Consider the following 16,195-nt stretch of genomic DNA (forward strand, 5'->3'; position numbering starts at 1 on the left):
TAATACTCACCCTTTCCTCTACCTGGCTGGTTCAATGATTGACTGACTGACTGACTGAACGAGTGATTTACCACGTGTCCCGTCCCCGCACGCATCTAGACCGACCGCTGTTAACAAACAGGTGTTTGCCAATCCTTTCCCAGAAGTTCGCGGGGGAAAACGGATCCGTCTCGGGTGGTCGGGATGCATTTGAGGAAAAACCTATATGATTCTTCAATCTTTCTTGTCCAACACCAGTCAAACATTAGGTCTTGTTTGGGGGTTGACCAAAACGGCGAACAATTTAAATCACGGTGATGAACAAACAACCATGGTATGGTATGGCGGACAGATACCCCAACCCTGATAGATCGAGTCTCGGTCCTTGGTACGGGATTTGATACCATTTCTTCTGATAGAGGATGGAGCCACCTTGGAATATGCTGTACGCAGACGTCAGACGGCAGACAGCAGACAAATATAAGGACGTGCGGGGACCTCCAGTCCTTGTGAGATTGGTCCTGCTCACTTGGCAAGGGATTAATACCAGACTCGCGAACCAGTTCACGGGAAGTGCCTCAGTAAAAGCTCAATAGTCCATCATGTATCCAGGATTCATCCAGGGTGATCTAGCATCTATGCTAGCGACAACGAGGCGTCATATATACAGCTTCCTCATTGCAGGCTATGGTTATGGTGATCAAGAATCGAGAACGTCCAGGGATGCCTGCCTGCTTGTTTTGTTCTCATCCAGCAGAGAGACAGGTAGGCAGGCGGACAGGCAGGCAACGCCAAAAAAAATACCTACAAAGGAAGAGTTAATGACGGTCATTATTTGTTGTTGTATCCTCCGAGGTCTTTTTGACGCCCTTACCCCCCTTTTTGCCCTTCTCCACTGGACTTCACGTGGATGGATCGAGATATAATCTCACAACTGGCAACGTGCCCCTTCGTAAGCGATGGGAAAGTAATGTGCAGTACAGTTCCCGTTTTGCCTGACCTCGGAACTCTCCCGCGTAAGCGACCACGATTCCGCCGCCCCCCGTCCCGTCAGCCCTGGAACACCTTCTCCACAGCCTCCCAATCCATGGCTTGTTGTTGCTTGAATTTCTCAACCTCGGTCTCTTCTTCGAGCTCGGTGGTCGGGTGTACCGTGCAGCCACCTTCGAGCACCAACCAAGCGTCGGCGTCTTCGAGGCCGGCTCCCTCCGTGTGCCCGAAGGAGATGTTGTCCCAGTCCACGTTGGCAAGGTGGACCGTGTGTTGATTGATAAAGAACCACGGATTGGGATCGTCGGATCGACCCCCCTTCGTGATATGATGTGCGTGGAGGTGTTCGACCGCTGTGGCGATCTGTCCCCGCCACTTTTCGGCATGACTCGAAAGGCTGAATGGGTGATCCTCGTTGCTGGACATCTTCATAACTTCTGCCAGGGTCTTCGCACCTGACACATAGTTCAACAGGATCCCGGCACAAAGTGGCTCCTTTTCTTCTGACAACTTGGCTAGTCCCTCCTCCTGCGGTGGAGGTGTAGTGATTTCACCGGGGCTTGAAAGTGCGTGGCTGACGACGATTCCCTGCAGTCTTGGAATGTTGATTCTCTTCGCCGCACCCTGGGACGCCTCCTCGCCCGACTGAGTCGACTCTGCGTTATGAAGCCGTGAGTACGCATTGATGATGTCAACGGAACTGTTCGTGATCTGTCCGGTCCTGGCTTGTCGTACGGGTTGATTGCAGGGCCGGAAGTAAACCACATCCCCACCCGGCACACGTACCTTGTGCGGTGGGCAGCGCCAGTTCTTTTCTTGGCCGAGGACGACGAGATCCTCGGCTGGGTATCGAGGGGCATCTTCGGGGAAGGAGCTAAATTCAGAGAATTTGATGAGGTTGTGTTCGTACGAGGGTCGGTCCTTCGGCCCTTCGGTGACTTCGGGCACAACATGCGCAGCTTGCTCGTCAGCGATCAGCTTCAACTCATACGTCGGCGTTTGCAGGTAATCGTGCAAGGTTGTCCATTTATGCGAGCTGGGAGCCAGGGTTTCCAGCAAAGGCAAGCACGGGGTGATGACACAATCGCACAGCGACTCCCATCGGCGGATCCAGCCTTTCGGTTCGTCATCGTGCACATCCTTCTTCTTAATGAGTTCGAGCCATTTCTCTGCGAAAGGTGTTCCTGCGACATCTTCCCCCGAGACGTGGACCCTGAAACAGACGCCGTTGCGGTAGAAGAGCGTCTGCGACTTGGGCTCTTTGTCATCGTGCATGCCATAACGCACGATGTGGGGGATAGAGTCGAAGAAGCGGACAGTGGACATGGAGGGGTTTCAGAAGAAGAAGGTCCTAACACTTTTCTTGGGTACGGCAGGCTTGGTAAGAAGGATGGCGGTTTATTTTGGAGGTAGGAAGTAGCCATTCGTTACAGGAGAAGCCGGAGGGGAGGGGCGAGGCTGCAAACGAAAGAATTACGATGCCGATGGTAGTGACGTCGAGACGTCTAGTTTCCATATGGCTAATGCTCGGCTGTAGCCTGATCCGTCGATCTACGGCGTAGCAGTCCATTTCGGGGGTTTAAAACTGCTGCTTTTAGGGAAGTGAAGAGGGTGGAGAGGAAGTAGATATCTGGTTCGACGAAAGGGAGTTCTCATTCAAGTAGAGGACGCGATGCCCTTGCAGAGAACTTGTAATCATCACCACGCTTTTGACTCTATTGCTGAGTCCTGTTGTTGGGGGCTCAGCCGCCTTGACACAAAGGGCTAGACGACATTGGACCATGATGTTCCATAGTCCAGCCCGCTACCTCATCCCGCTCAGCGCGCGTAACCACGCTCGGCAAGGTCGAACAGCCCGCATCGTGCACACTGCGCGCGATCCGAAACTGATTTCCCGACGCGATCGTCTCGAAGAGCGCCTTCACCCGCGCGCTGTCCTCGGGCGTCTTCCTCACCTCCCACCTCACCACGTTCAGCGGGAAGATGAGTCTTTGTCGCGCATGCTCGAACCCGGCACCGAGACAGCGGTGGACAAGTCGAATAACGAGCTTTGATAAGTCCCGTCGGCGTGATGTGTCCGTGTGCGCGGAAATCTCTGCTCGAAGATCTGGACGCCGCTCGAAAATGTCGGTAGGGCATTGGTCGATCAGGGCGACGGCGAATATGGAGAATGATAGCTCCAGGGCGAGGAGAAGGGCCAAGTCAAAGGCAGAGCCTGTTTCGATGGGCTTGCTGGACGATGGGTCACGTAAGCCACGTCTGTTGGAGTGATCGTGTTCTCTTTGGAAGGCCATGAGTTCTTCCCTGAGGGTTCCCATGCCAGAGTAGCAGTCCCTGATCTTTTCAAAGATCTGGAGGATGACACCCCGATCGAAGCACCGACAAGCCTCCTCGCCCCTACGGAAGAGATTGGCCAGCGTGAACCCATAGTCGTAGAGCTGCTGTTCGAAATCCTTGGGCGTCTCGGTCCACGGCTGCATCAGCCAGTCCGAGCCGCCGAGAAAGGACGACTCCTTCGTTGTGAGACAGACGACCATGGCGTTGTACCGCATCGACTCGAGGATAGATTTGGGGAGCGGGTCACAATGACATTTGGGGCCTCGGAGCTGGATGATTCGTGCGATGCCCTTGATGTGGTTCTGCCAGGCGCCCATGTCCCCCGAGGTCGACTCGAAGGATTCATACAAGACCATGCAGCGGGCTGCCGCGAGGGTGTCGTCGCTCCGCATGAGCTGTGGGTCGTACAAGGCGGTTTGCATCGATCGGAGAGCCTGGCAGTATAGCTCCTGGCCCTTTGTCAGTAGGACTTGGTTATTCTGAAGTCTGCCCGTCCTCGTGTATGCGAGAGAGAGAAGAGCGAGTCTCAAGGTCGTCGTTGGTGTCGTGATGCAGAGCGAATGGTACAGCCAGGCCGGTTCCCTCACTCTAGAAGACCGCGTCGGGTCTGCCGAGTAGCGGTCCCAGAAGGAGGATACCAGCTGAGCGTCGTTGAGTTGGGTAGAAGATGGCCTGGAGAGGAGTATCGTGTTGGGATCCTGCACTGTAGGTTGTGATGTGGTAGTAGTAGTGGTTGGTCGTGCTTCTTCGAGGGGCCGTCGTCTCTGGAGCCCCGTTTGGTCCCGAATGATAAAGACTGGGTATCGGTCATAGCCTTCGCATTGTTTTTGTGAGGCGATACATCTCCGACATTGAGGTTTTGTCCCGTCACACTGACTTCATTAGATGGCGTAGACGATAACAGCGACGGGCCCACGTACGTACCTTGACCTTTCTCCTTCTGCATGTGTTACAGCCTTGCGACTTTCCTGGTATGCCAACCATTTCTCTCTCGGGCAATTCGTCCTTCTACATACACCTGGATGTTGCGATGTCTTGTGGCATATGTCAGCTGTACGAGGTAGACTGATCGAGTCGCATCTAACTTTGGCAGGGAAGGGGCGTGGCTTAGCTGACGTTAAGTTTTCTCCGTTCCAATGAATGCCATATGGGACATGTACGAGTACCTCAGGCACCAAAGGCACCACCATCAAAAGGGTAAATATATCTACATCGGCTGCCGTGGGATTCTAGGCTCCAGCCTTTTTTCAATACTGTGAGCCTTTGGCCCTCGCGACTTCGATTTCAACAATGGTCTCAGATAACCCATGCTCTTACACTCCCGGTGCAGGGGGCAGGAGTGGAAACACGATAGGGAGTGAAAACCTCATATGTCTAACATTGTATTTCCAGGATGAAATTTGTCGCAGGAACCGTTTAATAAGATCCGTTGACTGTATGTACAAGATACCGACTGAATATGATGTCTTTGCTTCGGAGTATATCTCGTCGTTTCCACCCAGAAGAATGCTGGAAACGAAGATATCAAGAAACCCATAGGACTCAATACTCCGAGTACGGGGACTGCGAACCCTTTTTACCAAGATCTATTACCCTTTCCTTGAGTGATGCACATTCGCACGCAGTCAAAACACCCGTCTAGCGTCACATAATCAACCGCCTGGTCCTCGAAGCGCCCCATCTGTCCATCCGTATGAACTCCAGAGATTTGCATTTGGGGCCAACACCTCCTTAATATCTCCTTACACGCACTCGACCTATTCTGGCGAGTCACTGGCTGACCTGACGGTGGGAGAGATGCGCTTTTCGGCCATGCCCTCGTCGTCCGGGATGAGTTGTTCGTGGCCGGTCTTGAAGACGAAGCCCGGGTGGGCGGGGATGAGGCAGAAGGAGGCGAGGATGATCATCCTATTTTTTTCATCCATGGTCAGTTACGGGAGACAGGGACAGAAGGGTACAGAAATAGCTCGGAGAGTAACTCACACAGACTCAAAGACAATAAACAGCGTCTGATCCCTCAACGCGTCGCTGTCGCGCGAATACCCCCCGCTCAGCTCGTAGACGCGGTAGCAGCAACGGATGAGGATCAGGACCGTCGCCGCGGACAGGAACCCGCAGAAGACGACGAAGCGCCGGGGCAGGAGGGGGACGGACATCCACACGGCGCGGCTGCGGATGGCGTAGTCGAGGGCCAGCACCACGAACGCTGCGAGTGTGAAGACCTGGAACCCCAATCCCGCGAGGGCGATGTCGACGCCGGACTGGGATCCGCCGTCCGATGACGACGACAGGCCCCCGCCTGCGGCCTGGAGGGCCAGGCTGATGATGTCGCAGGGGATGAAGATCCAGTAGAAGTATTTGGGGGCGAAGCGCGAGGATGAGAGGGAGATGTACTTGACGCTGTTGAGGCAGGCAGGTCAGCAACAAAGCTAGGGAAGCAAAACGCTGGGTAGGTAGTATTAGTGGGAATCCTTACATTTGAGCAAGCAGCACGTAGATGGCGGCACAGAAGAAGACAGGCCCGATGGTGATCAAGACTGTTTTTCCTTTTCGTTAGACACAAAAACCCCGACCAGGAGACAGTAGGGGGAGGAAGGCTTTACCAATCTGGATAATAAACCCAGGCTGTGCCCACGGGTTCTGCCAGTACAAGATCCGCCCGACGTATCCGATGATCTCGTCGACGCAGCCCAGCACCATGAGACTCATGAACCCCCATGCCCGGTACCGCCATCCCAGGAGCACCTGGGCGATGATGCAGAGGCTGTACAGGGCGATGAGGGCGCCGCTGGCACCAAGCGACGGTCGGTAGCCGTAGACGCTCATGTCGATCGGGCACACGGACACGGTGCAGTTGGCGTCATCGCCGCCGCCGATGTAGACGGTGCCGTCTGGCGTAATGAAGATTGGCTCGGTTGAGTTCACCATTGTGAGGAGATTGATATGGGGAGGAAAGAGTGTGTGTTCGTTCTCCTGTGTATATATGGCTCCGACTTGTGGCTGGACTCACTTAAAAGAGAGAAGAGAGAGCGAGAGAGATGTATGTGGTATGGATTGAAGAGTGCCTGATTGATGTGTTGGGTCGCCTTTGAAATGTTTCTTCCCGAGGTTTCTCGTGGCGAATATATAGACACTGGGGCATATATGTCCTATTTTCGGAGAGATACGTGGTGATTGACATATATACCCAGTATGGACATACCGATCGATGGCGGGCATCATGATACCTTGTCGTGCATTCAGTACCCGTGTCACCGTAGGATGAACGAACCGTCCTAAAGCCTGCGGTGCTTGCGATAAGGCCGTAGGGCTTGGGATCGTAGAACGGGAAACCCAAGGACCCAAAAGGACAGAAATACGCCCAATCGAGTTCGCGAATACGTCGAACAAGCTCAAGCTTCTCTCAAGGAGACACAGAAACGGGCCGGGCTGGATTGGGTTCCTGGTCTTGGGTTGTGCCAAGGGTTGAAGGGGGGCAGGGCAAGCCAGTGATCAGTGACTGACAACTACTTACTCGTGTTCCATACCTTTTCCATCTATTCCTTTTGGATGATGCCTAGATGAGAGCCAAACCGTGCCGCAGCAGTGGGTGATGGCTGGGGAATCATGAAAGGCTGTTGTATGTGCCCCCCTTTTTTAGTAGCGGCACATGGGAAGCCCGTGTTTCGCAGATCTCGTTTATTTCTAGAACCAATAACGCGTGTATATTGTGCGGGTCGTACGGATAGAGAGAGAGAACAACCAAGCTCACGCATTCCATGAAGATCCCGCAGAGTTTGAGTGTGAACAAGTGGAATACAGGCCATGTCTGGATACAAATGGGAAATGCCAGATGGAGCTCCACCCAAACGTCCGTAAGGCTCCGCCTCCCCGCTTCGTCCCAAGGGGCCCAAGGGGCCCAAGGGGCGCATCGCAAGTTGAATCCAAGAAACGGAAAAGCGCCAGTCACCGCCCCCCCACTTAAGCGAAATAACACGTCATGAAACTTGGGTGGATGAGCCCGCGGAGGTCGCTGACTGGAGATGGCAGGGGCTGGGAATGCGCGCCCTCAGCGTATGCTGACCGTTTACTGTTTGTCGGCTCCCGTAAAAGCGTAGAAGTAGCAGTTGTGGCAGCAGTCTGTGATGCAGTCATCGTCATGCATGGCAAAGGCAAGTCACTCTGCGAGAATGATTGATAAAGAATTCCTGGAACCTAATACACCTGGAATGTCATGACTTTTCTCCTGCATCAGGCCACCAACATCTGTCGTAGGTACCGATGGGCACATGGGCTAACAACACGCCGATTAACATGGGACCCGGAATGTTCCTGCGACTGGCTCAGCCGCTCGTTGAAACAGTCAAAAGTCATGAGGTCACCCGAAACAAAAACTACTCGAGACCCAAGCAGTGCCCATGCCGACATTCTTGAAGGATGGTTTTGTGTTGAGGCATTGCCGACGTATCAACAACATCGGACCACGTGAAGAGGTTGGACAAGGACCATCCATCTCCGTGCTTGAGCACGTACCCAGAGGCACCAGCGACAAACGACGACTTGGCGGCATCGTGGATTGGACCGACATGCCGACCGTCCGACCGTCCGACCTCGTCTCCGCGGAGGCATGGAGGGGTATATCAAGTATATATCCAGGTCACAGAGGGACGACAGGACACCCGTAGCAGCATATAATCACTATACGCAAAAGAATCGTCGACAACATGTCAGGGTCACTACCATCCGTAATGAGAGCATGGCAATATTCCAATACCAAAGGTGGACTCGAGAAGAACCTCCGCCTCAACGAGTCTGCCCCGGTACCCCAGCCCTCGTCTAACCAGCACCTCGTGCAAATATTAGCGACAGCACTCAACCCTGTCGACTTCAAACCTGCCGAGATTCGGCTTCTCAGTCACTTTGCTATTCCGAAGCCAGCAACTCCCGGCATTGATGTAAGAATTTTCTCCCGCAGCGTGCTTTGTCGCCAAAGACGCAGCACCTATTTATTCGCTGCACCCATCGCCGGGAAATGCTAACGAATACACAGTTCGCAGGCACATTGATTACCCCGGCTGCTGGATCGTCTCTGAAACCCGGCCAACTGGTCTTCGGAGCATCGGGGACATCACACTTGGCCGGCGGGAGCTTGGCTGAATACGCCGTCGCCAAGGAGGACCAAGTCGTGGCGATTCCAGAGGGCGTGGACCCAATATCTGCATCGACAGTCTGCGTCGCAGGACTGACAGCACACCAATCGATCGTCCCCTACGTCAAGGCGGGGGATAAGATCTTCATCAACGGCGGCTCCGGCGGGACCGGCGTCTTTGGCATCCAGATCGCAAAAGCCGTCGGGTGTCACGTCACGACAACCTGCTCCAGCGTCAACGTCGACCTCTGCAAAAGTCTCGGCGCCGACGCCGTCATCGACTACAGGACGCAGAACGTGGTGGACGCTCTGAAAGCGAGTGGGCACAAATTCGACCATGTCGTCGACAACATCGGCGCAAACTCTCAGCTGTACTGGAAATGCCACGAATACACCCGCCCCGGAGCCCTGTTCATGGTCGTCGGGGCACAGATCAATCGCGCCTTCATCCTGGATATGCTGTTGAGAAAGCTGTGGCCCGGCTTCCTGGGAGGCGGCAAGCGACAGTCTGTCGGGTTTTTTCCCAAGCCGAAACCATCGGATCTGGAACAGATTGCGACCTGGATGAAAGAGGGCAGAGTGAAGGCCGTGGTCGATGAGAAGTTCCCTTTTGAGCGGGCACCGCAGGCGATTGAGAAGTTGAAGACAGCGCGTGCAAAGGGGAAGATTGTGGTTGAGGTCGCCTCGAATGGCTCCAATTGAGATTTACATCTCGGTCCCGTCCCTCTTAATCTGTTGCAGGGGGCGTTGTATACTAATATAAGGACATCGCAGTCGATAATTGAGAGTATACCCGTATAGTGGGGTTAACGAATGTCATGTCGTCTTTCACATTCCTTGCTCGTGCTCGAGCTCGATCGCAGTTGAGCAGCAACTTCACGGCCACTTGGTACTGCCCCGTTCTATCAGGTCGCCATCGGGTTGTCCAGCCGTTGTTATTAGTCGAGGAAACGATCGAATCTGTTCTCAAACGATTGTGAATTCTCTGACGCCTCCATCGCGAAACAAGCGAAGACACTCTCTGTACCTATCCATCTCCATTCCGCCAAGATAGAAACATCCAACCCGGCGGTATGTTCCGCCGGGAAGACTCTCAAGCACCAGGCCTTTAATCGAGCCTTGATTCCTGCATCGACATTTAGAGTTGGCTTTGCCCGTTCTCCTATCTCCAGAAGCCACTATCAGAAACAGAACCGGCAAGGTGGCCTTGACCTCGAGGCTGAGGTCGGTGGGTGCTCGATCATGCTCCATTCTGGCGACATACTTCCCGTTAGCTTTGGAATCACGAATGGAAACCCGGGAGGCAAAGCGCGAACTTTCATGGTTGCTACCCCAAACAGTCTCGATGGCCGTGCCGGCTACGCGAAGGAAACCCGAGGACAGTGCGCCATATGGGGCGTGTTTGTACAGAGGTTCGAGGTGACAGTGCAGGACTCGGAAGTTTTCATCGAGGGTTCGTGCATGTACAGTGTCCACCCACGCATTCAACGACGCCCATGACCATGACGGCGCAATGTACTTGCTGTGAGGAGTCTCGGGTTCATGTTTCCAGTGTTCAATCCTGGTCCACATTAGCGAATGCGCGAGAGTGCTGCTCCAAAACCCAGCTTTGTAGTCGTCGTCGAGGATCGTGCCAAACTGTTTCGCGATACCGCCGAGGGCGAGGAGTCTGTCTTCAGCAACGCCGATGGTACGCGCAGTGTACTGCTGGACAATGTCGCTCCAGAGGTCGCGAAAGGCCGTCATTGGCGGCTTCGTCAGTTTCCCATCTTTTGATTTCTCGTACAGCTCCGAAATATGCTTCGACTTCAAGTCATCGCGTACCGTGTTTAGAGTATTTAGGCCATCCCAGCCATCGGTGAAGGCATATCGGTCACTCTCGACAGATTGGCAGCAAATCCAGCGAGTGTTGACCGCTCCAAAGTCGAGAATCCGAGGAGACAGTAAACGCTCTTGGTATGCCCATGCTCTGAAATCCAACGGCTCATCGGGTCTATTGAAGTCGGGTCCGAGAACGATGGATCCAGTCTGACCATCTGCGAGACAATACGGTAGCTCAAAGAGCTCTCTGGATCCCGTAGGCCACGGATCTGGCCGATCCGCGAGAAAGCCGGCTTGCGCGGTCACAGCGCGAGAGGCTGCAACTGTGACGGTGGCGTTGGCGTAGACCTTATCCATGGTAGCAATTTCCGTCGCCTTATCGTGTTCGTCGTCTTGCAGAATGCACAAAGCGTCAATCCACAGCAGTGTCAGACCTAAGCTGTCCACGACTCGCACCACATCTTGCAGAGTTTGTGACAAGTCCTGCGCGTCGATACCAGCGGCGTGCCTGGCCAGGTTCGTCGACGAGGTCTTGAGGTTCTTGTCCGGTCCCCAGCAATATGAGAGAGCTGCGTACGCACCCGGAGAGATTTTATTTGAGTTACAGAGCTTGAGTCTGAATTTCCCGTTGATTTTTCCAATCTCGAGCAGCCTTGTGGGCATAAAGTGCGGGTCAGGACGACGGCAAGCCTGGTGCCTATCAAGACAAGTCGACATCCAGCTTTTGTACAAGTCAAATGCCGTATCTGATGCCGGGTAATGGTTGATTTCCAGGTTGGCAATCTTGCCAAGGGCAGAATTCCCTTCAGACGGTCAGCCTTGAGGTAGATATCTGCTTGGTGATGACATTACCTTTCCTTGTCATTGGAGAACAGGATGAATTCTCGAACTTCACAAAGGTCGGGTACGGTTGAGGCAGCCACCGCTCGTTCCTCGTTCTTTCCCATAACATTGCAGTTGCTGGCAGGTATTTTAGATCAGGAGAACACTCGTAGAGTGCACCAAACTCGATATGAACCGGGCACAAATAGTACTTTGTAACTTTGGCCGCAATCATGAACTTCTTGTTCGCCAACTCTGCGTCTTGAGCGGCTTGAGAGATCAGAAATGCGGCGAACGAACAGCCATCATCTGATGCTTTCTGCAGTTCTGCCGTTGAGATATAAAATGGAGACAGAGGCTCAAAATGGCTCATGTATGGAGCAGAGGGCGCTTTTGGGTCCAGACCGAGGAATTCTCGCACTCTGTCCTCGGTTCCCGCGACATCAGGGGTGATTGTTGCAAACGACTGGCAATGTCTGCAGGAATGAGGTAGGCGAGAGAAAGTGCTACTACTTATCATCTAGCCCTTTGAAACGCAAGTCCGGTCTGTGTCAAGAGCTGGCAAAGAATTTTCAGATGGAAGTGGTCTGGTGGCACCAAAGCTCTGGAGAAGTGGCGACTTGCTGCGATGGGGTTTTGGGATCTCGGCCGAGTCGAGCGTGGACAGAGCTGAGCAGAAGAAGTATGGCGAATGTGTCTGCAACAAGCGACGGCACAGTTCAGCTGGTAAAGGAGTGGTTGAAGGACGATGACAAGGCTGAAGGTAGAGAGCGGTGGACGGGCCGAGGCTGAAGCCACAGCCCTGAGCATTACATAAGCAGCACCACCAGATGTTCCCAAAATGGCTGCCTTGTCTTGGCGTATGGAATTCTGGCTGCGGTCAGCCTAATCGTCTTCCCTAGACAACAACCACCGATGCCTATCAAAGAAATCGTATCAGCTAATGCGCTGAATACGTACGGCCAATGAGACAGCTCGTCGGGATGTACCCCACATATGGTTGAACATCAACTATCTCCCTGTAGAGCGACCTCACCTCCTTGACATGAATCCAGGGCAACTTCCCCTGCATCTGCAGATTACCCATCTGCGGGAGATTCTTGCATCCAACCCATCACTTATGACTGTGCTCACTCGTGCCGCAGCCCTCAATCTGCCAAACTGGTACCTTGCTGGCGGCGCAGTGTCTCAGACAATCTGGAACACCGTTTCAAAGCTCCCACCAGAGACGGGGATCCTCGACTACGATCTCGTCTATTATGAAAATTCCGACTTATCATACGAGGCGGAAGACCTGGCCATACAGGCTGGAAAGCGTCACTTTGCCGATGTGCCTGTCGAGGTGGAAATCCGAAACCAGGCACGAGTTCATCTATGGTATGAACAGAAGTACGGTGTCACGTGTCAACCACATGCAAGTGTTGAGGCAGGGATCGACACATGGATATCAACAAGTGCCATGCTAGGGGTGAGAATAGACGAGGCGGGCGAGTGGATCGTGTACGCCCCTCGTGGGTTGTCCGACTTTTTCAACATGGTGGTGAGGCCTAATCTAGTCTTGGGGACGAGAGAAGCATATGATAAGAAGGTCAATCGGTGGAAGACAATCTGGCCAAAGCTTGTAGCCGAGCCTTGGCCGGCGGTGGAAAGCTGGCAGGTTCCCTAGCAGAGGTGGCGATTGCAGGCGGCTGGAAGCCTTGGGCCAGGCTGACCCCAGTTCATCCTCGCCAGCCTGAGCTTGCCACCAAGGAAAAGAGTTCCAATCCGGTATACCGAGATAAATGTCAGGAGATGGTGGCGTCGGACGTTGATGCAGAGTATGCAGCAAAGCTTGGGTCCATGAACCCTGAAGCGACCCGAGACAAAGATCCGACAGCGCATGGCCCAATCAAGCCCACATCTTGCTACTTGACTGGGAGCCCCTGGTTTTTGCTGCAGGAAGAGCATGGCTGGCAGTTTGACTATGCCAGCTAACGCCTACCGAGTACCCCAAGCACGGTTCACTCGGAAGAAAGACGGTCAGAAGGGAGAGGTGGGCACGGAGAAATACCGAAGATGACAAGATTGGCGAATGTGCCCGACTGGGCGTGGAGGTATAGCCATGGGTGAGGATGGCGAAGGGAATGGTTGAATGACCTTCATGGTCCCGACACTAAGGTTGTCCATGCTGGAGTGGCCACTACCTTCAACCAGATCCAACCAGAGAAGGGGATATTACCCACCTAACAGTTGAATGATTAACCGTTCCCAGGCCGGTGCGCGGTCCAGCCCTGCCACGCATGTCGCAGACTTCTAGGCCCGATGTCTACAAGCATCCCTTTTGGGAAGACGAAGCTTCCTGGCGCGATTTACACCATGCCTTGCTGCACAGCAGAACATAATCTGGACTGCAATCAAAAGCTCGATCCCGACCATGAGGTGTCGGGACCATGTTCCCTTGAGCCTTGGAGGCGGGAGAGCTTCGATTCGCGAAATTGCTTACCCCGACAGCAGAGGCCAAGAGACTGTTGTACCACCGCTCCCCACGGCCAAGCAGCGCCTAATTAGGTTCTACCGAGGATAATAGCTGTTTTGAGAGAAGGCAGACTGTCGCCACAGTCCCCAGAACTCTAGTGGACCTCCTTTTCCCACTCAGAAACAAGGGCTCCACCGGCTGTCAAGCTGAGGAAACGTGGGATCCTGTCAGAAGAGTCGGGCCACCCTGAGTCAGGGCTGCGCTATTCGTCGAAACAAGACCACCAAGGCCCAGGCTTAGACAACACTTTGATGATATCCGCCCAACTAGGTATACCGAGCGACAAGGGCGGGAACGCTATCAAACTTCTGGCTAACCCCGGGCAACCAATGCCAGTTTCCCCGCAATCATGCTTCCTCTCCAGCTTTACCCCGCGAGTTCTGTGGCGTCCAATCATTTGTATATACAACCGAGGGGTCCCATTACCTCGGACTTGAGGGCAACTAGGACAGGGCGCATCTGCTAGTACACAGGCAGTTCTATAAAGATCAAGCGGTGCATTGCCTTTTCAATCTCAGGGTCCCTTTTGAACCAACTCCATCTAGTCCGTGAGCCCAAGACGCGTGGTGCAAGATGACACATTTCAACAAGTGAGTAACGCCCAGCAGTGTCTCTGATTTCATCTAACCAGTTCACAGGCTCAACATCTGGTCGATCATCATTCTCTCCTTTGGAGCTTTCTTCTACGGCTATGACTCGGGCCTGACCACCTCTATTCTGGGATATCCTCAGTTCATATCTTACTTCAACTTCAATTCCAATACCATTGGAGCTCTAGGATCATGTTACTATGCAGGTAGCTTCTTTGGTTCTGGCTTGAACTTTTGGCTTCCCGATCGATATGGCCGGAAGCCCACCATCTACATCGCCTGCGTTGTGTCAGTTTTCCCAGTTTGCGGTGGTTGTGCAGTTGTCGCTAACGACCCCCTAGGGCTATAATTGGAGCCATCCTTCAAACTGCCGCCCAGAACATTGAGATGCTCTTCGTCGGTCGCGTAATAGGAGGAATTGCAAGTGGCATTGTTTTTGGCGTGTGCCCGATGTTCATGTCCGAAATCTCTCCTCCGGAATTCCGCGGGAGAGTTGGTGGTCTTTATAACTTGAATATCAACCTGGGCTACACACGTGAGTTTTTCCTTGGAGATTCCCAAGGTCAATTCCCCGTTTCCTGACATGTGTGCCAGTCACCGAATGGATGGGTCTTGGCTTCAGCTACATCAGCTCCGATGTCGCCTGGCGATTGTTTTTGGGGTTGCAGCATGTTCCGCCCGTTTTGATGGCCGCCTGCGTCCCTCTGCTGCCAGAATCGCCCAGATTTCTCATCATGAGAGGACGCTATGACGAGGCGCTGGAAGTCATTACGAAGCTCCATGGTGCCCCCGGAGTGGATGACGACTTCTACATCCGAGAATTCAACCAGATCAAAGCGCAGCACGAGCTCGAAGTCCGCGAACGCGTGGGCATCCGCACCGTTCTTCGCAAACCGTCATACCGCAAGCGAATGTTCATCGTGGTCTTCCAGTTCGCTTTCGCCATGTTTACAGGTATCATCCCGCTCCAGAACTACCAGTTCATCCTGTACACCTACCTCGGCGTCACCAACAAGACGGCACTTGTCATGGTCGGTGTCTGGGGCACTTGCGGCGTCATCTTCTGCACAATCGGTGCTCTGCTGTTTGACAAGCTTGGCCGCCGAGTGTCTCTGCTGATATCTCTGTGGGTGCAATTCCTGGCATCGATCGCCATGGTTATCTGTAAGTTCCCCGCTAGGTTGGTCAGTATCGAGACCGGAACTGCATCACTAACGGATTTGGCTAGTCTGGGCACGATTCCAACTCTCCGGAAACACCAATATGCTCCTCGGTCGCTTCACTGTTGGCTTCATGTTTGTCTACCTTATTGGCTACGCTTTCATCATGAACGCATTCGGTATGTCTTTTGCCATTGTTTGTCCATTCCAGTCCCGCTAATGAGTACGCAGGATACACATACCCGTCGGAAATCATGCCGACGCCGATCCGCGCCGCCGGCAACGCCGTGGCGTTCTGTACCTTCAACGCCATCACGATCATGCTGGTCCAAGTCACGCCGATCGCGGTCGAGAAGATCGCGTGGCGCTACTTCCTCATCTTCATCATCACCGACGCCATCTTCATCACGGTCGTGTACCTGGTCTACCCGGAGACGGTCGGCAAGACTCTGGAGGAAATTGCGGCGCTGTTCGGCGACGAAGTGGCAGTCGATATCCACGAGGCACACCATTACCCGGATACGGTAGAGACGAAAGGCGAAAAGGCTACTACCGAGGTGACCGAGGCCGAGAGAGTCGAAGACGTGGGCGGCGACAAGGGCCACAGTCACTCCCAGTAGAACGCGAGCCCAGACGCGCTGGTTTACTACCGACTCTCCTAGTTTTATCACCCGCGAGATACACGTAGCAAACTCGGTTTAGAAAAAAACCCAAACAAAATCCATCTTAGGACGCCGTCCTCGTTCCCAGACCATTTTGGCTTCACTCTTGCTTCTCGTATCTTGAGTCTCGGCGGTGGCCCCCAAGGTACCTAAGAAAATGCCGAAGAACCGGGGTCATTATTCGTGTCAAC

At 53.7% G+C, this 16,195-nt stretch overlaps 7 protein-coding genes across 7 annotated transcripts; 3 read left to right on the forward strand and 4 right to left on the reverse strand.

Moving 5' to 3' along the window:
- Positions 1-1,029: 1,029 nt before the first annotated feature.
- On the reverse strand, positions 1,030-2,295 carry AYO21_10352 (hypothetical protein; the record flags this gene model as incomplete). Its single annotated transcript, XM_022660273.1, has 1 exon — positions 1,030-2,295. One exon carries the CDS (start codon positions 2,293-2,295, stop codon positions 1,030-1,032), a length of 1,266 nt encoding a protein of 421 aa, XP_022507423.1.
- A 416-nt stretch (positions 2,296-2,711) lies between these two features.
- Positions 2,712-4,252, reverse strand: AYO21_10353 (hypothetical protein; the record flags this gene model as incomplete). The annotated part of the gene is made up of 2 exons (XM_022660274.1): positions 2,712-4,102; positions 4,231-4,252. The coding sequence occupies 2 exons, from the start codon at positions 4,250-4,252 to the stop codon at positions 2,712-2,714; spliced, it is 1,413 nt and encodes a 470-aa protein (XP_022507424.1).
- An 811-nt stretch (positions 4,253-5,063) lies between these two features.
- AYO21_10354 (hypothetical protein) lies at positions 5,064-6,234 on the reverse strand (the record flags this gene model as incomplete). Its single annotated transcript, XM_022660275.1, has 4 exons — positions 5,064-5,214; positions 5,290-5,706; positions 5,783-5,843; positions 5,910-6,234. The coding sequence occupies 4 exons, from the start codon at positions 6,232-6,234 to the stop codon at positions 5,064-5,066; spliced, it is 954 nt and encodes a 317-aa protein (XP_022507425.1).
- Positions 6,235-8,009: 1,775 nt separating this feature from the next.
- AYO21_10355 (hypothetical protein) lies at positions 8,010-9,136 on the forward strand (the record flags this gene model as incomplete). The annotated part of the gene is made up of 2 exons (XM_022660276.1): positions 8,010-8,240; positions 8,336-9,136. 2 exons carry the CDS (start codon positions 8,010-8,012, stop codon positions 9,134-9,136), a joined length of 1,032 nt encoding a protein of 343 aa, XP_022507426.1.
- A 264-nt stretch (positions 9,137-9,400) lies between these two features.
- Positions 9,401-11,450, reverse strand: AYO21_10356 (hypothetical protein; the record flags this gene model as incomplete). Its single annotated transcript, XM_022660277.1, has 2 exons — positions 9,401-11,058; positions 11,108-11,450. The coding sequence occupies 2 exons, from the start codon at positions 11,448-11,450 to the stop codon at positions 9,401-9,403; spliced, it is 2,001 nt and encodes a 666-aa protein (XP_022507427.1).
- A 311-nt stretch (positions 11,451-11,761) lies between these two features.
- On the forward strand, positions 11,762-13,051 carry AYO21_10357 (hypothetical protein; the record flags this gene model as incomplete). Its single annotated transcript, XM_022660278.1, has 3 exons — positions 11,762-11,840; positions 12,133-12,577; positions 12,703-13,051. The coding sequence occupies 3 exons, from the start codon at positions 11,762-11,764 to the stop codon at positions 13,049-13,051; spliced, it is 873 nt and encodes a 290-aa protein (XP_022507428.1).
- A 1,114-nt stretch (positions 13,052-14,165) lies between these two features.
- Positions 14,166-15,962, forward strand: AYO21_10358 (hypothetical protein; the record flags this gene model as incomplete). Its single annotated transcript, XM_022660279.1, has 6 exons — positions 14,166-14,182; positions 14,231-14,470; positions 14,524-14,717; positions 14,777-15,346; positions 15,411-15,521; positions 15,574-15,962. 6 exons carry the CDS (start codon positions 14,166-14,168, stop codon positions 15,960-15,962), a joined length of 1,521 nt encoding a protein of 506 aa, XP_022507429.1.
- Positions 15,963-16,195: the final 233 nt, after the last annotated feature.

Source organism: Fonsecaea monophora, assembly GCF_001642475.1.
Source record: "Fonsecaea monophora strain CBS 269.37 chromosome Unknown Scaff117, whole genome shotgun sequence".
Taxonomy (NCBI): Eukaryota; Fungi; Ascomycota; class Eurotiomycetes; order Chaetothyriales; family Herpotrichiellaceae; genus Fonsecaea; species Fonsecaea monophora.